Raw genomic sequence first — 24598 nt, forward strand, 5'->3', positions numbered from 1 at the left:
GAGAATTAACCCAAATTGTTAGAAAAGAAGTCCACTCCAGCCTCCTTTTCTAGATTTGTATTGCACTTTAACTAACTCTTCAAAAAGGTTCTACTTGAACCTTGCTTATTTCCATTCCCTATCTGTACTCCCTCCTCCCTCATCCATGTGATGGGCTTGCACAACTCTGTGCCTTTACTCTTTTTTTGTTTTTTTTTTTAATGGTACGCGGGCCTCTCACTGCTGTGGCCTCTCCCGTTGTGGAGCACAGGCTCCGGACGCGCGGGCTCAGCGGCCGTGGCTCACGGCCTATCTGCTCCACAGCATGTGGGATCCTCCTGGACTGGGGCACGAACCCATGTCCTCTGCATCAGCAGGCGGACTCTCAACCACTGCGCCACCAGGGAAGCCTGCCTTTACTCTTGTTTTTCACTGTTCAAAGTGTGACCCACCAAAGTGTGGGGAGATGAGAGTTCTCCCTAACATGCCAGCCTGGACGATGCCAAGATGGTTTTCAGTCAAAGACCAAGTGGGCAGTTTGAATGGGCTGCCTAGAGTGACGAGACCAGCCTTTGACCAGGACAGAAAGTCTCAGTGGGTAAATCAAGCTGGAAGCAGGGTGGAAGCACAATGAAAAGATGAAGAAAGACAGATGTGGAAGAAAGAGAAATGAAGCAAAGTATGGGCATGGAGGTTGGAGTTTGTCCAGGGGCACATCTAAAATGACTGTGTTTAAGTTAGATGTTCTATTTTCCCAGAACATTCTTGAAAGCTCAGCTTAAATGACTTCTTAATTCTCTTGGTTGGAACCACTTCCTCCTTTAACTTTCATAGCACTCTTATTGTATTTATCATATCACATTTTCCCATTGCTTTGAATAGTCTGTTCCTTCTAAATTATTAAGTAATGGCAGCTGTGGTATAGTGGAAAGAGCAATGGAATCAGAGTTAGATGACCTGGTTTTAAGTCTCAGCTTCAGCACTTACCTAAGGTGTTTGAGCCTCAGTGTCCTCATCTATATAATGGGGATAATATTATTTACTCCATAGTGTGATTTGAGTATTAAAAGACATAAGCATATAAAGTGGTATGTAGTCAAATGGTACATTTGTCAAGTGGCACATAGTGAGCAACTTGACAAATAAAAGCCTCCCTTTGCTGAGACTACTAAGTGTTATGAAGTGCTCTCCATGCTTGACATACATTATCTTATTTAGGCCTCACCAAAACCCTATGTGGAGCTATTACTATGGAATAGTTCACAAATGAGAAAAAAAGATGCTATGATAGGTTAAATGATTTAATCAAGGCCACATAGTTAAGTAGCAGAAACAGGGCACAAATTCAGGTCTGTCTGGCTCTAAAACTAGCAGTATCCATTGGTCTACCCTGCTTCCCCGTGGCTCCCACGGATTTCTAATAAATAGTGGCCTTGAAATCATTTTTTAGTCTAAAGTAATCTGGGCCATTTTGGAGCTAGTGACCTACAAAAGTGTTCCATTATCTGTCTCAAGGGGTACCTACTCTATCCTGATTTATAAATAATTTTCATATATTTTGTTCAAAAGAACTTCCTGAGCAAAAGTGTGTGTGTGTAATGCATTAACAGAAGAAAAGTGATATTGAAAATTAAGAATGTTTCACAGGACCCCTGATTTAACTGAAAATACTGGAGAAGAGGCTTCATGTTTTCACTTTTTTCTCTTGAAAGAGGTACTTGATTTTTTGAAGGTGCCATGGAAGCCTTTGAGAAGAAAGCTATGAACTGGTTCCCTAGAAAAAAGCAGATAGATCTATTCAAGAATTAGCCTTTATGATCCCACTGATCATAAGCTGAGGAACGAAACACCTTTGTAGAATAGATGTATCATCTTTCATTTAAAAGGAGTAAAAATTCATGAATCATTTAAATCAGGAAATTGGTGGAAATTTCCACTTTTTGTCTTTGTGTGGGTATGTAATAGTGGTGGTGTTGGGGAAATTGGGGACATCAGGGTGATAAAAGAAGGTGCTGCAAAGTCAGCTCTATGATCCTATGATTGGACCTTCTGGAAAGGCCCTTACATAACTACCTTACTTCTCCAATAAAAGGCTGTGTATTTCTTGCCCCTTAACTGATTTTATACTTCCACTTTAAATGTAACTGAGGATGAAGGACGAGAAACAAAAACAAAAAACCCCTAAGGGTCCGCAAAAAAAAATTAGGGATGCCCCAGGGGAAATCAGAGCGAGAGAACGAAGGACCCCTCTTCCTTCCCACCTCCCCGGGGACACACACTTAGCCTCCCTCCCGGACTCCCCGCCCCTGCCGGCTCGCCGCTCCCCACCCCACCCCCGCTCCCCCCCGCCTCTTCTTTCCCTAACACGTGCTCTCCGGAACACTCACTCGGGAGATATCCCACCCCCCCCCCGGGGCGGGGGCTGGGCTCGGGAGCCGAACGGACCAATCCGCACGCGCCTTACAGCGTCGTGGCCCGACAACGTTGAGCCGCCCAATCGAAAGGGTCTTACCGCCCGTTTCCCGGAGCCCCGCCCCCTCGCTGCCGTGCCCCCGCCCGCCGGTCTCCTCCCTCCTCCTCCTCCTCCTCCTCCTCCCGTTCGCCCCTCCCCCGCCGCTCGGGAGCGGAGCTTGCGAGAAGGAGAAACTGGGGCAGAAGTGAAGATGGCGGCGGAGGCGCTGGCGGTGGCGGCGGCTTCTCGCCAGTGACGCGCGGTGCAGGCTCATCTCCCTCCCCACCTCCCTAGTCCGGACCCCGTCCGCCACCAGGACCACACCGGCCCCGCAGCCCGTCCCGCTCGTCCCTCCCCAGTCGGCCCCTCTCCCGACGCCCGGCTGCCGCTGGCGGCGGCGCGCCCCGGGTCCCGGCCGCCGGCCTCGCACTCCTGCGCGCTGTCGCCGGGAGAGCGGGTGGCGTGTTGATCCGCCCTCCTGCCCGCCCCGCCGGAACGCCGCGCCGCGGACACACGCCCGGCGGGGAGGCGGCGGCGGCCCCTGCTCATTTGCTTCTCTCCATTTGGGGACTGGAGGGCGGCGGCGGCGGCTGTGGGTTTTGGGGAGGGGAAGGGGTTGGGGGGGGGAGCAGAGCGGGAGGGGGCCGTGCTCAGGAGGAGGACGAGAAGGAAGCACCATGACGTCCATCCATTTCGTGGTTCACCCGCTGCCGGGCACCGAGGACCAGCTCAATGACAGGTAATAGGGCCGGCGGGCGGGCGGGCCGGCGGGCTGGGGGAGGGGCGCCTTCCCCGCCCTCCCCTCCCCCCCACCTGCCCCACGGGGCCGCGCCGGGGCGGGCGCCGGTGTTTACGCGCCGTCCGGCGGTGAGGGGGGAGGGTCCTCGCTGCACCCGGCTAGGCCCCTTCCGGGGCAAACTTCTGGTCCCTGGGGCCCGGGGCCGCGGGGGCAAGCGAGATGTGGACGGGAAAGCGCACTGCACCCTCCACATCCTCGTCCCCCCTCCCCCCCTCCACGAAGGAGCCGCGTTGAACTCGGTGGAGATGGGGGGGGGATCCGGCTCCCGGTGGGGGGAGCTGTAATTACCGCCCGGCCCAGGCTCGAGGAATCCATATTAGTCAAAGTTGAATTGAGACAGACAATGCGGATGGGGGATGGTGGAGGTAAAAAGAGAGGGAAGAGGAGAAGCCGGGCGAGGGGCCCCGGGTTAGGCTGGGCTCGCCCGGGGCCCTGGGAGCTGTGTCTGGGGTGGTGGTCGGACCTGCGGGGCCTGGAGATCCCGGGGGAGTGGGGAGGGTGGGGAGAAGCTGATTTCCAGCGGATCGCGGTTGGGGGGGAGGGAGGAAGCGCCATGATTATTGTTATTATTATTAAATTTGAGCCCTTGCAGTGAGGTTTGCCTGTCCGGGGAGGGGATGAATTTAGGCGCGGGTGGGGAAGTGGATTAGCTTTCTTTTGCTCTGCTACTCCCTAAATGGTGCAGGCAGCTCCTGCTCCCGGCCCCTGTGGTGCGAGCTTTTTTGTTTCCGTTTTTATTCTAATGATAGTGTTTTCCTGAGTTGTAATTTGACAGCTGAAAGCCGAGCGTGGAGTCAAAGGAAAACTCTTACGTTTGCAGTTCGCAGTGCTGCTTTTCTTAACACGCTGTAAAATTTCTGGGATGGGTTTTGCTATGGGCGGAGGAGGAATTATGATTTTTTTTTTTTTTTTTTTTTTTTTTTTTTGCCTTTCATAAGAAGGCTGTTTTGGCCCTGGATTCCTCTCCTTCCCTCCTCCACCGTCCCCTGCCAGGTTAGGATATTGAATTGCAGGGCCGCATGTTCTCAGGGAACTGAGATAAAGCAGGAAAAGTTCCTTCACTGTTGCAAAAGAGACTCCGAGGAGGTTGAGGGAAGCCTCCATTAAAGCAAGTCTTAGAATCTAGGACTCAGTTCTAATGATGGGCTAAATGTTTACAGGGTCAGAAAGGGGGACATTTTAAGTCTCTTTTATTCCAACACTTTCGCTGCTCTCTATTCCTTATAAATATGGAAGGCCATCTGGGCCCAAGTTTAGAAGTTAGATATAATTTTTGCTAAGTGACCGGGTGACATAAATTGCATGATGCCTTGTTTGTCATGCGCTTCCCGGCGGGAGGAAGAGGCCTAACTTGCTGCTAAGATATTGGCCTCTGTCTCGGAGTATCTAACCGCCTCAGGTGGGGCGGACAGCCTTTCAATCCGGGAAGCTGGAGGCTTGGTTTCTGGCGTTGGGTTTGGATTTGTCTAATCTTTGCTGTAACCATATAGTATTTATTAACATGTTTGTAAAACTTTTGGAATACTTTCTGAAAATACTAACCATTTGGAATTGTTGCGTAGTTCCTTTAAATACTGAAATAAGTTTTAAGTCATTTATTTTAACATTTTGTAATGCGATCCGTACTCCGATTTTGTTTCATTACAAATCTTTTGTTAAGACTTTCGCATAAGGTTTTTTGTAAATTTTAGAACCACGCTAGTAGTGTGGATAGCTGTACTGTCTGTCATTCATAGAACCGAGTTGGTAGTGCTTGTAGTGCAACTTGTCTTGTAGCGCAGAAAATTGCACCAGTTGAGAAGTAGGGTATGTTTTTTATATTAGTCCTAACTTTATATACCAAGAATCCTGATTAGCTTACTCAATTGACTGTGCATGCCAAAACCTATTTTGCAGTTTTGTTGGGCACTTTGAATAATTTTTGAGCATTCCTTTTGTTTCAGCTAGTCTGGAAATTGACATGTATCTTTTTTAAAGCTACCTTTTCTTTTTCCATTCCTGGTGTAAACAAGGAATCAGCTTTGTTTTTGATTTCTGTAGTGTCGGTATACAATATTAAGAATAGTTGGATCATCTTCAGTTTTCATTTCATGAGAAATAAAAGAGGTGGATCTGATGAGATCATAAAATGTGTGCATCAAGGTGGCAGATATTTGAACAATAGGAGAGGGCTGTAGGTAAAATCTTAGGAACCTCTAGTTTTATCTAGTAGCAGTAAAAATGTCTGGTCTGTTGAGACTTATGAAGGCATCATTTGAGGTAGTCATGCTTTTTTAGTTTTGAAAAGTAGTTGACTTGTGGTGGAGCTGTTCTGTGTCTCCCTTTCAGAAGAAAGTTCATGTTTGCATACCTAGTTGCAGAGTAATGGGATCAACCTATTGCTGCATTGCTTGAGGGAAATCTGTTTCCAAACGAGGTTGGTTTTCTGGAACCTTACAACTTACTAGAATAAGCCCAGAATATTTTTTGTCTTCAGGTAAAAATCTACCAAGGTTTAAAGTAAGTTTTGGTAATAGAAAAGAGTGTGTTAACAATGGGTTGATTTTCTATGTATGACAGTCACAAGTGAAATGATAAATGGTAGTTCGGGATGAAAGGTCTATAAATAGGTAGACTTTAGTCTTTACCCGGAAAGCAGTTAAGACTGGACAGGCAGCATGGTACTACAAATAAATTGCTCAGTCAGAGAAAACTTAGGGGTCTCAAAACACCAATATTTTATTCTACAGATAAGTTGTCTTTTTAAAATAACCACATCCTGTTAAAAGTCGTATATTTTATTTAGTGTAATAGAGTGATGGCTCAAACATTTAAAGTGTACTCGGCATTTAAAAAAAAACCTGTTTGTATCTGATTTTTTTTTTCTTTTGTGTTTTCATACTTGCTATTTCTGTGATGGTCTTTGTATATTGGGTTAAAATCTTTAATTATTGGCTCTGGGAGACCAAATAATGCAGTAGATGAATATAGGCGGGGATGGCTAGGGCAGAGGAGAGGAATTCAGAGAGCCTAGGATGTTGGTTGTAGCTTTCCAGAGTGATTACAAGGTCCCTGGTGCAGAGCGTTGGCCCTCAGCAAATACTCATTGTGTGCAATTGAAACCATTCAGTGCTCGGATACTTGTGTGACATTTTGATTTTCTTTCTAGTGAATTTCTCCAGTTAGTGCTATGTTCTTGCTTAAAACATTGTCTCGAGAAATAGCAAAAAACCATAACAAGAACATGGTTCTTAGGCATTGAGATTAAGGGGAGAGCTGGAAGTGCCAGCTCACCAAACCCTGGAAAGTGCCAAAGAAGTCATATAGACCAGTTTTTTTCACTGATGAGCTGGAAAATCAGGCCCTGAGTTTATAGAGTTTATCCAGGGTACTGACAGAAGAGGTCCACATGATGGGTCTTCTGATGCTTAAAGTCCAGGGCTCTTTTCAGTATTCCACATGGCCTGTACTCTGGGAAATCTCTGCTTTCTGAGGCATCCCAGCCTTTGAGCAGCCACCTACCTGTCTTAAGAGTTTTGATTTCCCTTTCTGCTCAACTCCTCCCTCCTGGGCTCCAAATTCATTTAGGCCTTTTGTCAGGGGGTGGACCCTCTTAACCCTTTCCTAGTACTAGGTTAGGAGAGGCCTTTTAAGGTGATGGTGTCCCTGTGACTAGTCCCTGTCTTGAATTACTCCTCGGGATGCAGGTTGGCTACATTGCAAACCAGTTCTCGTTTTTGGTCTGTATGTGGAATTTTCCTGTGAGCTTCACTTTTAGGCATTATAATGTGTTGTGTGGTCATAAACAGTCTTGGTTGAGATTGTCATATCGAAAGGGTTTTTCTCCAAGGAGCTCCCACTTTAGATGCTGTAAGGCTCCACAGTAAGATAGTGTAGACAGGGGTTTGAAATTTGGAATTCCTAAATCTGGGTTTGTCTCAGCCCTGCTACTTATTAACTGTGTTGTGGTAATTGAGTCATTTAACCACTTACAACCTCACTCCCTGTCTCTCCTCCTCCCCACCCCCTCACACCTCAGTTTCTTTTTTATTTATTTATTTATTTATTTATTTTGACTGTACCGTGTCTTAGTTGCGGCACACGGGATCTTTAGTTGTGGCATGCAAACTCTTAGTCGCGGCACGCGTGTGGGATCTAGTTCCCTGACCAGGGATTGAACCCAGGCCCCCTGCATTGGGAGTGCGGAGTCTTACCCATTGGACCACCAGGGAAGTCCCACACACCTCAGTTTCTAAATCAGGTATAGTACACACCTCAAGGTTGGTGAAGAATAGTTGAGATAGTGGGTGGGAAAACACAATATTACAATGTAGGTTCTGTGGAAAATATTATAAAGAGATGGTTAATTTTTACTGCTTTTATGTGTTGTCTGGTTTCCAAATAGAAAAGCAGGAACTCAAAGAAATTGCCTTAGAATATCCTTAGCATTGAATGCGGAATCCAGACTGTTAGTCTTAGATCAGCGATTCTCAGCTAGGTGCAGTTTTTGCTCCCCAGGGGATATTTGGCTGTGTTTGGAGACCCTTTTTTTTTTTTTGGTGGTACGTGGGCCTCTCACTGTTGTGGCCTCTCCCGTTGCGGAGCACAGGCTCCGGACGCACAGGCTCAGCGGCCATGGCTCACGGGCCCAGCCGCTCTGCGGCATGTGGGCCGCATGTGGGATCTTCCCGGACCGGGGCACGAACCCGTGCCCCCTGCATGGGCAGGTAGACTCTCAACCACTGCGCCACCAGGGAAGCCCTGGAGACATTTTTTGATTGGTGATGTGATGCTCTATTCCACCCTAATACTTGTGTTTTTTGGTGCAGCACAATTAAACTTTAGGCAGCTTTCAACTATTTTTTGATTGTCCCCGTTGGGGCATTGTTATTGGTCTCTAGAGGGTAGAGACCAGAGATGTTGCTAAACACCCTGCAATGCACAAGACAGCCCCACAATAAAGTATGGACCTGTCCAAAATGTCAGTTGTGCTGAGGTTGCGAAACTCTGTGGTAGATTATCTTGAATGTACATAGATGTAAAACTAAATGGAAATTCATGAGGAAAAATTCAAGCAATGTAAGTTAGTCTCAAAACATGACTTATTTAAATTGAAATTAATTCAAATGAAATAAAATTAACAAGTCAATTCCATGGTAGCAGTGGCCATATTTCAGGTGCTCTGTACCCACATGTAGCTAGTGGCACCGAATTGGACAGTGCAGATACAGAACAGGGCCATGATCACTGCATATTCTGTTGGGCAGCGCTGACACAGAAAGTGCTTTTTTGCACAAGGCATGGCATTTAGTGAGTGCTCCTTTTTTAAAAAAATTAAGTAATTTATTTATGGCTGCGTTGGGTCTTCGTTGCTGCGCTCGAGCTTTCTCTAGTTGCGGTGAGCGGGGGCTACTCTTCATTGCGGTATGAGGGCTTCTCATTGCGGTGGCTTCTCGTTGTGGGCTCTAGGCGCGCGAGCTTCAGTAGTTGTGGCACGTGGGCTCCAGAGCGCATGCTCAGTAGTTGTGGCGCACGAGCTTAGTTGCTCCACGGCATGTGGGATCTTCCCGGACCAGGGCTTGAACCCAGGTCCCCTGCATTGGCAGGCGGATTCTTAACCACTCCGCCACCAGTGAAGTCCGATTGTTCCTTATTTTTATTAGGAACTGTTGGGTTTTAAAGGCAAGCATATCCTCGTCCACTCAGTAGGAGCCAGGAAATAGGCCAGGGATTATGTGGAGCCGAATGAACAAAGGTTGTGGTGGGTGAAGGTTATAATAGTTGAAAGCTGCCTAAAGTTTAATTGTGCTGCAGCAAAAAACACAAGTATTAGGGTGGAATAGAGCATCACATCACCAAACCAGTGGGAAATCTGACTATTTGATTGTTGAGATTGTTACCTAGAAACAACACTTCCCGGACCAGGGCTTGAACCCAGGTCCCCTGCATTGGCAGGCGGATTCTTAACCACTCCGCCACCAGTGAAGTCCGATTGTTCCTTATTTTTATTAGGAACTGTTGGGTTTTAAAGGCAAGCATATCCTCGTCCACTCAGTAGGAGCCAGGAAATAGGCCAGGGATTATGTGGAGCCGAATGAACAAAGGTTGTGGTGGGTGAAGGTTATAATAGTTGAAAGCTGCCTAAAGTTTAATTGTGCTGCAGCAAAAAACACAAGTATTAGGGTGGAATAGAGCATCACATCACCAAACCAGTGGGAAATCTGACTATTTGATTGTTGAGATTGTTACCTAGAAACAACAATGCTAGAGTGACTTTATTGGGAAGGTACAGGCAAGCTTCACTAAAATGATTAAGTTGTTTAAGGAAAGTAAGATTAAAGACAGGGTATGAAATAGCCAAACAAAAAATTGAAAATCAAAACAAATGAGGGAAGATCAGTTTTATAAATCAAGAAATCAGTGACTAAATTGTAGGTTTAGGAGTAAACAGACATTTCGGAAGGAAATTACATAGTACATAGGAGTACAACTAGGAATAATGGGATGAACTTTAGAAAGGTCAGGGTTTTTCCCTTAACAATTAGGTTATTGAGGAAGTAGCCTCTAAAGGAAAGTTAATCACTGAAGACTGTGTCAAATTACGCTTAAGTAGATTTTGCAGGGTGTATTGAGGGGAGTAATTTTATGTTGCAGGATGATGTACTCATGTCTTTTTGCCCCGTTTTTATCATATATACACTCGGCCCTTGGTATCCATGGGTGTCACATGCGCAGATACTGAGTGCAGACTATTCATTGTACTGGTTATTTTATAAAGGGACTTAAGCAACCGAGGATTTTGGTATCCGCGGGGGCTTCTGGAACCCATGCCCCTCGGAGACAGAGGGACGACTGTACTTCAAGTTAAGAAAACAAACTCCAGTTATAGTCCGTGTTTCTGTCATTTTGACACCTTGGCATTCTGAGCAAATGACAACAGTCTGCCCTCCTGGGTCACTGTAATTATGAAATGTTGATTTGTTTTTATAATTGATTTTTAAGTTTTACTGTGAAAATTATTTTAAAGCTTTTTATTATGGAAAATTTAAAGCATGTACAAAAGTAGAGAGGATGGTATAGTGACACCTATGTACAAGAGTTATCACCCAATTTCAACAGTTATCTACTCGTGGTCAGTCTGGTTTCAAGCCTCTTCCCTATTTATTCCTTTTCCTTAGATCATTTAATTGACATACCTTCATTATGTATCTCAAAGATGAAAACTTAAAAAAAATTACCTTAATCTCAAAGTTCAGTCTGTTTAGATTTTCCTGTTGTCACATAAATGCTTATTTTTGATGACTGACAGTTTTGAAATTTTACATAATAAAACTGAGTTTTAACATGTTAACAAAATTTGACATTTCTTAAGAGTAAGAGAAAATTTGTTTGGATAATAGCCTTAGAAGGACAGGCAGCATCACACTGGAAATCTTAATGTTCCTTACAGGTTGACTGATGCTGTCATTTCTTAACCTCCAGTGTGATAGCATTTTATCAGCAAGTCGCTTGTAATGGTTATGTAATGATGGAAAGACAAGATTCTTGAAATTAAGTGATTTTCTGTGGGGCACATTGAGGAATAAGAATAAGTCGTGAAAAGTTTGCAGCATTCTTCTAAGTTAATGTATAGAGGTAAGACTACTGGTAAATTGAACTTGGCTATTAGAAATTATTCTCTAGTGGGATCATATTTTACATTATTTTCTTGATCACTGTAGTGCTAATAAACCCCTTCAAAATGAGAAATATGGTAAATTCTTAGATAACTGTGGTTTGTGACATTATCATTTTTGTCAGGATATTGAATAAAGTGTTAAAAATTAATGTTATTTCACATGTAAATAAAAATACAATTTGTTTTACCCAAACAGCAAAAGTAATGTTATTTGTTCAGTTTCCAGTGGTGTCATTCACCTTAATAAAATGTTTTCAACTTTCTCTCTCCTTATGTATTTTGTAACTCAGCTTTATTGAAGTATAATTTACATACAGTAAAATTCACCCATTTTTAAGTGTACAGTTTGATGAGTTTTGACAAATGTATACAGTTGTGTAACTACCACCACAATCAAGATACAGAACATTTTCATGACCCTCAAAAATTCCCTTGTGCTCCTTTGTGCCCAAAAGTCCCTTCCCCCGATCATGCCCCTGAAAACAATTATTCTTCTTTTTCTCACTGTAATTTTGCCTTTTTTAGAATTTCATGCAAATGGAATCGTGTTTGGTGTCTTTTCCTTAGCACGTGTAGCAGTTTTTCTTCTTTTGTATTTGTGGTAGTAGTGTTTCATTGTTTGGATATAATACAGTTTTGTAATCTGTTTTCTAGCTGATGGGAATTTGGGTTGTTTTCAAGTTTCTGGCTGTTTCTTAGTTTTTATTTTTTAAAAATTCCTTGCTATAAAAAACATTCGTATAGAAGATCTGGAAAACAAAGATCAATTTATAAAGTCTAGCAAGGTTGCCATCACTGGTAATGTTTTGGTGACTTTCTGGTCCCTTTTTTCCTATACATGGATTTTTTTTTTTAATATAGTTGTGATCATGCTGGATATAATTTTATGTATTTTGAAATTTTTCTTGACTAAAATGTTACATTATTTTTCATAGGAGAAAGCTACTCAAAATTTTAAAAAGTACATTTTTCTCGATAGCAAATTTTCATGTTAATTAAAAGTACTGGTGTATATATATATATATATATATATATATATATAAAGAGATTATGTTTTGAGATTTCATTAGTAATAGTGGTAGTCTAGATTGCTAGGTATAAAGATTATGACAGTGTCCAGTCTAGGAAGCACTGTGAATTCTCTTGAATGAATCAATAGAATTTTATTTCCATTCTCATCAGTTCAGGCCCCATTTTTTGTAGTACAGAAAAGAAAGTGTTGAGAACCTACCATTTCAAGAAATTGGCTCTGCTCCAGCATGAATCTGCTGTTCCAGAATTCAGACCATAAGGTGTTCTAGCTCTTTTCGTGAACTCAGATACCAGGTTTTCCTCACAGACAATCTGAAACTCCAGAGGTGGGCTTTGCGTGAGCGGCTCCAAGACCCTCTTAGAGGCCTGGTGGAGGTTCACCTGAGTGTTTTTTCCTGGGAAAGCCTGCTCTGTGACTGAAAAGTCGAGGAGGATGGGTTTTGTAAGCTTTAAGAAAAACCCAGATTTGAGATGTGGAAGTTAACTTGATGAAGAAAGTCAAAGAAGCAGAGACAATATGGGGTTATTTTGATGTCTAAATGATGAAAGCAGGGTTTTATATGAAAAGCTTTGAGGAGAGGGGTATGTGGGCTTGTGCAGTTCATCATCTATTTTCTTAGGTTGTGGGAGTGACTTTGTTTCCTGTCCAAAGGGAATTTGCACTAGTCCAGTTGGTGCTGTGTGTCATCATCTGCATATGGAAACTTTAAAGGAAGCACCAGACAGGTGATTTTTCTTGTGTGCAAATCGAGTTTAAAATTCTTAGTATGCTTCTCTTTCTAGTGATATTTAAACTTCATCTCCGTCAAGTCCCTTGGTGTTTTCCGTAAGTGATTGCATTTTTCTGCTTATCAGGTGTTCTGATCATTATAGATAAAGAATAATGAGAAGGAGGGAGTCCTAGGATGCTGTGGACAGTGCACCTTTGCTTTCTATGGTTGTTGTTTGGGGAAGTATAGGAACTGCCTTTTCTTTGCTTCCTGCAGTTGCCAGCAGGGATGAATACAAATTGGTGCCACATGTTCCGACTGATTCTCTGTTAGGTTTCTGTCACTGCTGAGGGGATGCAGAACCAGGAACGGGTGTCTTCTCTTGGGGAGGTTGGCAACCCATGGTCTGCAGGTCAGAGATGACGTGGGGGCTGATTTCTCTGGCAGTTGCTCATCTTTCTGCCACTTCTGACAGCCGAAAGATACCGAAAAATAAGTACAATACTTGCATCCAGAGACAGGCGGCAGTATGCGGTTAGCAGCCACCCCATACCATCCAGAATGTTTCTGGTTTCAGAAAACTCTGCTGAGTAGCCGGGACTTTAGGCCAGTTGGTCTTTTGCTTTCCTTCTCCAGGGCGCTTGACTCCTCAGAAGTCTCGTTGGAAATGTAAAAAGCTTCTTCAGTTGGCATGAAGATTCAGTCTTTTCTTTGGTGAATTCTAGGACATTCTTGAGGGGTTTTTGGTTTTGAGCATGATACGTTTAAAACCTTTTTTGGAAATGGAAAGTCTTTCTGGCAATAGTGTTGAAGTTTTAAAAGAGTAACATAACCTAACCAAATTGTAGTAAAAACATTTATTGTGGTAGCCTTTACGGATTAAGAGGTTCTTGGATTTAAAGTAGTGCTTCTCATAGTGTCTAAACGGACCACCATCATCAGGAACAGAAAAGTGTGAGGACCCCTGTATAAAAGGCTCTCACCCACATTTCTTTGTTTTAAAATTAAGTGATGACAGCAAATAGGGCCAAGCTAGCCAGTTCCTCACTGCCCCCAGCCATCCTTTTCCCCTTAGGCTATAGGTTCTGTAGCTGTCTGTTTGAGAATGGGGTATTTTCCTGCCCTTTGAGGCTAGAGTAATTTATTTTTGTTTGCTTTTCTGTTTTTACAAATGAAATTTTTAAAATTCGAATTAATTTACATAGGTATTAGGTCTGTCCCAGAACTATAAGATGCTGAGAGGATCGCTTTTTAAAAACAGATGTCAGTGCTTGTAGGCTTACAGTCTTAGTTGGGGGAGCGATGCTGATCCACAGACCAGTAGCAAACTGTGAAAGACTGGTGAAGGAGGTAGTTGAGTTTGACCTGTGTAAATATTTGCCATATGTTGCCTGCACAGGGTTTGAGCACAGTGTTAGATTAGTTTCCCTTGTTCAGTAAATGTTTGTGTGCTTCTCAGACATTGTGCTAGGCCTGGGGTGGCTGCACCAACCCTTCCTGGAACTTGGGTTGAGAAGTAGTTGGAACTTTTTCTAGCTCATTGGGAAAGTTTGGAGGAGAGTGAGGTGATAGACTTAGTGGGCCCAGGGAGTGGCATCGGTAGGTGGGCCATGTTTATTTATTTTTTAAACTTTTGACTTTGAAATAATTGCAGACTCACAAGTAGTTGCAAAAGTGATGCAGAGAGGTCCCGTATACTCATAACCCAGCTTTCCCCAGTGGTCATATCTTGATTGTGCCAAGTATTTTTCACATCCTTGTCAAAGTACTAGAGATGGGAAGGTACATTTTCTCCATATGCGCTTTTGAAAATTGTTTATTTTTCTGGTAAGATAACATAGATTAGAAGACACAAATTTAAAGAAAACTTGGTATTAGATGATTTTGAATTGATGGGATATATAGTAGGCAGTCTGTCTGTCTTTGATATGATGGTTATGGGTTATAAGTTGGAGGAAAACAGTGGTTGGGGATTTGTTTTTTTCTGTGTGTCTAATACTAATTGGCCATGTGACCATGAATAAATGATATGACTCTCATTTGTAAAATGAAAGAATTGGACCAGATCGTTTAGGATTTTTCTGCTCCAGTTTCTGTGCTCTTAGGATTGTGGTAGGGAAGAGGGCGTTTGTTTCGTAGAATATGGCTCAGAGGGAGAATGGACTGTGAGTCTACGGTTGCCCATGGTTTCTGTTACTTAAATTCTGTTGATCAGTGGAAGAAATAAACAGGCAAAGTGGGAAATAAATTTTACTCTTTTATTCAATGAGTAGTTTGCTAACTAAATTATATACATTGGGATGCAAAGATGATGGCCTCTGCCCTCACGGAGCTTTCAGTTTAATGGGGAGACACATGACAATAAAGAATTAAGTGCTAATAGAGACTCTTAAGTCACAGGGAAGAAGGGTCTGATGCTACAGCCTGGTGCTTGCAAAGGGCTCTGAAGACAAGGTTTCAGGGTGTGGGGACTGGTTCATCCTCTTACTTCCATTCTCTTGAGGCTAATGAATTTTCATTTATAGGCATTGAAGATGCTGGTAGCAACTAGAGGTTAATCATAGATGTCTGTATTTGATATTGATAATCAGAGTTTTTTTGTTTTTTTTTTTGTTTTTTTTTTGTTTTTTGTTTTTTTTTTTTGTGGTATGCCGGCCTCCCTCTGCTGCAGCCTTTCCCGTTGCGGAGGACAGGCTCCGGACGCGCAGGCTCAGCGGCCATGGCTCACGGGCCCAGCCGCTCCGCGGCATGTGGGATCCTCCCAGACCGGGGCGCGAACCCAGTTCCCCTGCATCGGCAGGCGGACGCGCAACCGCTGCGCCACTAGGGAAGCCTCAGAGTTTTAATAGTAGTCCAGAACTCTTACATTGTTTAAGAACAATTTACATCTAGACAGTGGCAGGTTTGTTTTGTTCCTTTGCTTTTTGTTTGCAAAAGATCTGTCTAGGGGTAAAAGCACAAGAGGATAATGGCCTGTTGGGGTGTGAAAACAAGTTGCTTCATCCTAATGCTTTGACTTAGTTTTGGAAGAGACGATATTGGGAATTGGCAAGGAGGAGGGGATACTTGAAGAGCTTATGTGGGTAGTCTGTGCTCCTTTCTATTCATGCATGCACAGGCTGGGATTGACCCTTTGGCTGCCTTGAATGCTACCAGGAGAGTAGTGTTGGAGCACAGAGACACTTAAAAATGAGACCAGGTGTTCTCTGACTTTCATTGTTATTGTCGTTGTTTAAAATGAAAATTTCATGTAGTGCACTGCCGGTAAATATTTTAAGATTATTTATGGTTCTAGACATTCATGTGATAGATCTGTTTTAATGGATATAGAATTTCATATTGGATTTAAGACCCCAAGGTGAGATGAAATACTCAAAAATGTGTTTTCTGAATTTAGATGTATCTGCTTAATCCTTTAAATTTTATAATACATTTTAATCTGTCTTCAGGTTTGTTTTGTGATATTGACATTCATTATCCAGTATTACAGTTCTTAAAGAGTTTAAGAGTGTTACTGTGTATCTGAAAGAATTTGTGTACCATAGGCAGGCCCTGATGGAGAAGGAGCTCTGAGAACTGGAAAAATACTAGATTTGGAGTCTGGAGACTTGGTGCTTCTACTAATCAGCCATGTAATCTTGGGCAAGTCATTTCCTTGCAGTGAGTCTTAGTTTTAGTTTACTCATTTGTAAGATGAGGATATATGTGACATCTGAAAGTTCATTTCAGCTTTGAATCTGTGTGACTATAGGCCTATAGATACTGTTTTATGAGTTGTATTTAATATATGTTAGTCAGCTTTGCCATTCTGAGGTTTGATTTTTGTTGTTGTTGTTGTTGTTGTTGTTGTTGTACGCGGGCCTCTCACTGTTGTGGCCTCTCCCGTTGCGGAGCACAGGCTCCGGACGCGCAGGCTCAGCGGCCATGGCTCACGGGCCCAGCCGCTCCGCGGCATGTGGGATCTTCCCGGACCGGGGCGCGAACCCGTATCCCCTGCATCGGCAGGCGGATTCTCAACCACTGCGCCACCAGGGAAGCCCTGAGGTTTGATTTTTATTCCTGCCTCAGACCTGCTCTTCTATTCTTTTGTACTTGTTCTAATGGGTATCTAGAAGCAGTGGACATCCTAAACTCTGAATACCTTGTTTGTTTAACTGGAGGGGAGCTCTTCAAAACCAGCCCAACTCTTCTGTGTTTTGTTTTTGTTTTTGTTAATTTTTTAACTGGTAGGGCTCATGTATTTGATCTGGCACAAATGAATTTAGTATAATTATGTTATCTTTTCATTATGCTTTCTATATAAATTTAATGGGGGAAGGTTCCGGGTAGCAAAAGCTTATTTGAAATAACTTGTGATAAAGCAAAAGCTCATTGACAGCTTATCACCTCACCTCCTGGGCTTGGGAGTGTTTGCTCATCTTTGGTTGGTAGTGGGTTGGGACTGTTCTCTTTCAGGAGGCTGTTTCAGCAGTCCTCCTACAGTCAAGTGCTCAGTGAGAACTTTTCTTCTCTTTTCTAGGATACCTATTGTTGTGCTGTATGGTAGACTGTAATAATTGGTATTACCTTTCGACTTGACTAGACCGCAAGTCTACTTGATTTTCCTGAGTAGAAAGTCATTTTTGAGATGTTCAAAATTTTACATCAAGGAGGATTTTAGGATTTTCATGTTTTACAGCTGAGGAAATTGAGGGCTGGAGTGCCCAGATGATTAGTGAAGTGACAAAGACTAGACTCTGCATTAATTCAGCTTTATTGTTTTTCCTTTTCTTCTTGGAATGGGCATGGGAAGTAACTTGTTTTTCTGATACACACACAGCTGCTAGTGTATATATATATATATATATATATATATATATATATATATATACACACACACACACACCTGTTAGTGTATATATATATATATATATATATATATATACACACACACCTGTTAGTGTGTGTGTGTGTGTATATATACACCCACATGCAATTAAATATTAACATGGGGACTTCCCTGGCGGTCCAGTGGTTAAGACTCTGCACTTCCACTGCAGGGGGCGCAGGTTCGATCCCTGGTTGGGGAACAGATCCTGCATGCCGCAAGTCGTGGCCAAATAAAAAAACAATCTATCATATAGAGCTATTTGTATGGAAAATTTTGATCAGTTTTTTTTAAGAAATGTATCCTGTTTGCAAAGGCACAGTAAAGTTTCATCTTATAGACTATAGGCAATAAAGCTAACAGTAAACCTTATTTGACACAAACCATATTCCCATTCTCTGTTCACTTATCTTGAGAAAAGTCTAGTATGTCCAGTAGTTTCAAGGATATCATTTTAACTTAAAAGGTTCTGATATATTTAATTTATAAATCTCAGACTGATATAATAGAATTTTGGAAAACTATAAGAAGTGCCTTGTTAATGTGTGTATTCCTATGTAAAACACATTGCTTCTCCTGTGTATATTTTTTTAAATTAAGGAAACGCACATTTGAAAAAAAAATAGTAATATGTACACACAGTGTGTATGCCGTTAAATAGTATCTCATTCTTTAATTAATAAGCACATTTTGTGGGGCTTCTGCTACATGTCGGTTCTAGTCTTGGGTGTATGATGGTAGAGCTTAGTCTGTGGGAAAGACAGACCATTACAGAATAGTATGATAATGAGCATAGGGAAAGAGGAAGTAAAGGATTCTTCACCAGAGGCGCATACCCCAGTCTTGCAAAGAAGGAACAGCTTATTGGAAGAAGTAGTGTTTAAAAGGAGGACCAGGATTCTGAAATGTTCAAAAGGAGGACCAGGCTGAGGAGCTGGTGGGGAAGATGTGTGATGTAGGGCAGGGCCTGGGGGACTAGAAGAGCTTTCTAGGCAGAAGGAACAGCATGCGAGAAGACCCTGAGGTGAGAGAATGCTCAGAGTACCGACATAGGGTTTCAAATCAGTTGAATAGTTCTCTTGTAAAAAAGAATACTCTCTTAACTATCTTCAGTAATGAGCTTGGTATTATCATGATAAAATAAATCTGTTGTGTTATGTCATATATTGGCTGTGACTGGTTAATTTAATGGATTAGACTTAGAGTAACTGAACCAGTGCAATAAAGGGTATGCATTCCATGCTAGTTTAGGCCAGTTGCTTGGTCTCATGGCTACAAATAGTATCTTTAAACCTCTGTCCAGCCAAGTTGTTGGTGTTTGTTAGTGTTAATGAAGACATACAAGCTTGGATGGATGGTTCAATTCAAATGCCTTATTGCAGTTGGGAAAACAGTGCAAATCCTGTAAACGGACCAATAATATCACTGAGATAAAAAGACTCCATTTTTCTGTGTAAAACAGTTCATGGTCTTAACCAGGTTAAAGATAAAAGTTTCATAAGAAGTGATGACAGTGTGCTTGTTTCTGGGTTGACTGATCGCTTTTGATGTCTCTTAATATGTTTTAGTATTTTATATATTTTTATGTGAGTATATATTATTTTAATAATAGAAAAAGAATAAATCCCTAGGAAAGTGTTTGAATTCAGTTAGCTATTCACCTAAAGCAGGAACATGAAAAGCATTGAATAAAGAATACTGATTTAATTTCACTAAAGTTTTTTTCCCTTTTTCTCCCTCTAGAGACTTCTTACAGGGAGTATAATTCTTGTGTAAAACTAATTGAGGGATGATTCTACAAATAATTATTTTAAAAAGTTATTTTGAACTTTGATATTGAGCAAAGCCATTAGGATCAGATAGATATATGGGCATAATTTCTGACTTGAGCTTACAGAATATTTGTTCACAGCCATGCCTCAAAGGAATGTTGTATGATGAAAGCCTTTTGGATTTTGGACAAAAATTTATCATTTCCGTTTTATATTCAGAGTTCACGCAGGGAGAAGATAGCTTGTCAAAAACGTTGTGATAAAATTTAAATACTTTTTTTCCTCCTAGTAAATTGACCAGAATTTTCACCATAACTTAAATATAAATGGACATTAAAAGAAATTCGACTTCGTTTCATTCATTCATTCATTATTAGGCAACATATATTTATTGAGGGCTTGTTTTGGGCCAGATACTTGGGCTGTATCAGTGAACTAAAGAGGCAAAAATTGCTGCCTTTGAGGAGCTTACATTCTAGTGACATGCTTTTTCTGTGTTCATAGTTATGAAACACTTCTTTTGAAATGTGTGGTGTTTAATTTCCATATGTTACATCTGTCTGAAATGTATTCCTGTTAAAAATGTAATCAGTTAGAAATTATGGGAAAGCCCACTGAATTAACTATTCTTTGTAATATCCCTAAATGGTTTCTTAAATATTCTCATTATCCTGCAGGGCCACTCTTTAAACTGTCCTTCCTTCAGTTTGAGCCTGTGAGTGCCATCCGGGGGAGCTGAGAGGTGACCTCTTTGAAGACAGGCTCATTGTGGTCTTTGCATTCCTAGTACTTGACATATGTTAGTACACATGTTTATTAATTTAATCTGAACTTCAAAAGTAAGCAAAATAAAGTACTTTATTTTAATAAAAATTAGTTCTTAGAACTATATTCGAATCTCTGGAATAAGGAATGAATTAAGTGTATGGATTTTTTTTTTGGAATGTACTATTCCAATAACATTGAAAGATACCACAATATTTCACCTGACACCCCCCCCCCCCCATATTTCATGTAGGAGACCTTCCTTAAATGGTGATCCTTGACTCTGTATGTGTGTATGTAATTTTGGTGAGGTTGATATTCTTTTTCCCATCCAACATTCTATTGTAAACATCTTCAGACATGCAGAAAAATTGAAAGAATGAACAGTGAGTTACTTGGTTATCCACCTTCTCCATTCAGTAATTGTTTTTGCCAAATTTGCAAAATATGCATGTATATGTAAATGACTTTGTTGAGCTGTTTAGAAGTTGCAGTCATCATGATGCTTTTTTAATCTTTAAATACATGGGCTTGCGTTGCCTAAGAATATGGACCTTCTTCTGTACAACCACCATTATCACTTCAGAAAATTAACAAGAGTTCCTTAATACCATTACTTTTCTCCATTTGTCTTTAAAATGTCTGTACACAATAGCTGGGTTTTTTCAAACCAGAATTCAGTCAGGGCCTACACATTGTATTTGGCTTCATTTGAATTTTGTCATGGAGTCATTTTTATAAAAATATTTGTAGTTTTTCCAAGGGCCACACTTAATTATTGAAATACTAAAGTAATTCTATTTCAAAGCACAGTTGTGTCATTGTTTTCAATTTTTATGAACTTTTAATTGGTCTTTGTATATAATTTTCGTTTGTCAGCATTGTGTGTTTTAATGAATTTCTCAGTGTTGCTCTTCTGAAAAATAAATAAATAAATAAAAGAAACCTTACAGACAGTTCCAAAAGGAGAGTTCTAAAAATCTTTTGGGCAGGTCATTATTGTTGACATAAATGTGTAGCTTACCAGTATGGTTAATATGAAGATGATATCTATTTGCATGTAAAGTTTGTTAGAAGTAGGCCTTATTATTTCATAGCTTTGCCTAAGGTGGTGTATTATTTGTGGTCAGTTTTTTTTTTTTTTTTTTGGCGGTACACGGGCCTCTCACTGTTGTGGCCTCTCCCATTGCGGAGCATAGGCTCTGGGCGCACAGCCTCAGCGGCCATGGATCATGGGCCCAGCTGCTCCGCGGCATGTGGGATCCTCCCGGACCGGGACACAAACCCGTGTCCCCTGCATCGGCAGGCGGACTCTCAACCACTGCACCACCAGGGAAGCCCTGTGGTCAGTTTTAAAGTGATATTAGTCATGTGTCATTTTTCTTAGTGTTTTGCAGTTTTTATTAAATGGAATATGTGATGAAATTGCAGCATCTTTTGTGCGAATGTGAAAAAGACCCTGTATTTATTTTGTACATGCAATACCTTTTGTTCTTTTGTCTGTTTCTAGTCAAAAGAGGCTTTGTTGTCATTATAAAATGAAGATGTGGGATTGGACAGTTTCTGAGGGCCTTCCCAGGACTAATACTCAAAGCAAGGAAGAGAGTGGGTAGAATTTCTAGATGGTAAAGATGGTAGGAAGTGTCAGTGAAGTGTCAGTTTAAGTTGAATCATATTTTGGACTTTCTGCAAGCCAAGACAAAAAGCAATGGCTGAAAAATTAACTGCTTATCATGTTATATCAGAGAGAAACTTTCTTAATCATGCTCTGAGATACATTTTTAGTGAATCTTTTTTATATTTAGGGCTACTAAAAAAGCCCAATGGACAGTGAGTTTTATAGTCAACACAAAAGTTTTCTTTATGTGACTGTACTGAGCACTGATAAAAGCTGAAGTCCTTGTTTTGTGGAGGCCCCTCTATGGGAATTGAGGGGTGTAACTTTCTGGATTAGAATTATATAATGTTTAGAGGCTGATCTGGAAAATTATGCGGTTTGCTCATTTTAAACATTTTTAGCATTGTTACTCCTTACTATATCTGAAGCACTACGTTTTCCAAACATCATCTCATTTAGCAGCCTGACAGCACCGTTGCAGAGGCAATTTGAGGTGAAGGCAATTGAGCGTGGCTCCCAGGCTGCACAGCTGTGGAGTGGTAGGTCTCTAAGCACGGGGTCCTTAGTTATTAAGGCCCGTTAACAGGGTCTGCTGCTGAGGCTAATGGGTTACTGTTACGTGAACTGAAGTTTTAAACATTTGTAGATAAAAACAAAATGTCGCGGTAAAGGACCGTGCTCCAGCCTTTAAAAGCAGTACATTAACTGTTATCTTGTGCCTACATGAATAAATTTTTTTTTATTGCTTTAAAATTTGATCTGTTTGCAGAGGACAGGCCCATAATCGTGTCTTTTCTTCCCTCTTGCCTGGGGTTTGGTGGAGGAATGGGGACCGTAAAGTGACAGATAGTCTCCATGCTCAGTTGAGTGATGAAACTAGGACTGTTCATTTCTGAAGCCAGTATGCTGGTTCCTATTGATTAAGCCTTTGTTGCACTCTCCATCTGGACATGCTAGGGTGTGAGATGGTGGACTGGGGACACATTAGAATCATTACCATAGTGACACTAAATTGTTTCCATCCTTTGTGTGTCGTTTGGCTGAGAAAGGTGAACAGTTAGTCTCTTCTTTGTATGATTTTCTAGTATCTTTAGTCAATCTATGCAGTACCTGTAATGTACTAATACCCAGATGTGCAAAAAGTTAAGTCATGGGTACATCCTTAAGGAGCTTACTGTGTAGTTAGAAAAATAAAATAGAAATGTTAAAAAGTAGGATAGCAGTATAGAGACGAAGCAGTAAATGATTAATTGCTAAATTGAGTAGAATTGATGAGAAGTTCTGGAGGAAGTCAAAAGAGAAAGTGTCCACTGGGCCATAGTATCTTTATTACACTTTGTGTAGATATTTGATATATAACTGGGAAGGATAGAGGTAATTCTAAATGTAATTTGGAAAGGTTTAGATAACCAGGATTTTAATAGATGCTATGGATTCACATTATTTTTGCAGTACACATGAGCTAAGAAGTACAGTTTTATCCATGAACTTCAGTTATGTCTAGTTGGTCTTATGTGTTAGTTATGAGATCTGTTTCAGATGTCTATCAGTGGTTTTTAATGGGGTATAACGGTAGATATTTGGAGTCACTCTTTGCTGTCTTCATCCAAAGTGGTACTGCCCACCCATAATAGCTCTGGTTCCCCAAATTCCTTTTTCACCAGTTCCTACTTAGCACTCAGCACCTCCTTTTCTTTCATTCAGTCAGAAATGGTAACGCCAGTAATAGCAGGAGCCGCTAATGTTTTGTACCAGGCTTTGTACTAAGCATATTGTATGCTACAGTACCCTGTTGGTTCAACGTGTAAGTAAATTTTGCCATCACAGAAGTGAATTTATGGTCTAAATTATTTACTGGATGTGTTGAGGGACTCAATCCTTTCTTGGTATTTCAGATCAAAAATCTTGATTTAGTTTAAAGATCAGGCTTTTAAGTTCTGATTGCTGTGGTTAGAGTTTTTCCGGCTTGTCTACGTTATAGACTATGGCCAAGCCAATAACTAGAGACGCTGTTAAGAGAGTTTGAAGAAGGAGGGTCAAGGCCCTTTAGACTTGCTGGTTTCAGGGAGAGTGTGCAAGTAATTCCTTCACAAGCCCAATAGAGCTTCCCTTAGTTTTTTAAAAGAAATTTTTGTCCCTAGGGGTTTTTTGTTTCCTTTTCTTTGTTTGCTTTTGGTCTTTCCTCTGGTACTTGCTCTTCTCCCTCATCCCAAGGTCTGTCTTTGTGGACATTCAGTAATCTTTAGAATATTTAAAGATGTTTAAAGTTGCACGTATACGTTTTAAACACAAATGGTATGTTTACTTTTCTTTCAGTTTTGTAGATGAAATGACAGTCACTGCTGTGAGGTCTGTTGGACAAGTGAGTCTACATACTTTCTGTATCCCAAAAGGCAGGAGAGTGGAAGTTTTTTTGTTTTTGTTTCTAACTTAGTTAACTGTTTTGGTGACGTTTTAAGGAATTTCGGATCTAGTTTTGATGGTTTTAAAAGTTCTTTTAAAAGCTTATCCCTTTCTGTCTTTAGTGTGCCCATTTTAAAAATTTAGTTGAAAGCAAATTTAATTTTTGTCCTTATTATTATTTGCTAGGTATAAAATTTCTGGTTGGGAATAATTTTTCTTCACAATTTTGCAAGCATTGCACCGTCACATAGCTTCCAGTATTTTTTTTAAATTGGAGTATAATTGCTTTACCTCCTTATTATTATTTGCTAGGTATAAAATTTCTGGTTGGGAATAATTTTTCTTCACAATTTTGCAAGCATTGCACCGTCACATAGCTTCCAGTATTTTTTTTAAATTGGAGTATAATTGCTTTACCATGGTGTGTTAGTTTCTGCTTTACAACAAAGTGAATCAGTTATACATATACGTATGTTCCCATATCTCTTCCCTCTTGCATCTCCCTCCCTCCCTCCCTCCCTCCCTATCCCACCCCTCTAGGTGG

At 41.2% G+C, this 24598-nt stretch overlaps 1 protein-coding gene across 1 annotated transcript in view; it reads left to right on the forward strand.

The window, feature by feature from the left end:
* Positions 1-3064: 3064 nt before the first annotated feature.
* UBR5 (ubiquitin protein ligase E3 component n-recognin 5) overlaps positions 3065-24598 on the forward strand; it is a 147688-nt gene continuing 126154 nt past the window's right edge. Inside the window, exon 1 of the mRNA XM_024129916.3 lies at positions 3065-3170. Coding sequence (XP_023985684.1) covers positions 3109-3170 — 62 coding nt within the window. The 5' untranslated portion in view covers positions 3065-3108. The remainder of the gene's footprint in view (positions 3171-24598) is intronic.

The sequence above is a fragment of the Physeter macrocephalus genome, chromosome 15 (genome assembly GCF_002837175.3).
Source record: "Physeter macrocephalus isolate SW-GA chromosome 15, ASM283717v5, whole genome shotgun sequence".
NCBI classification, from domain to species: Eukaryota; Metazoa; Chordata; class Mammalia; order Artiodactyla; family Physeteridae; genus Physeter; species Physeter macrocephalus.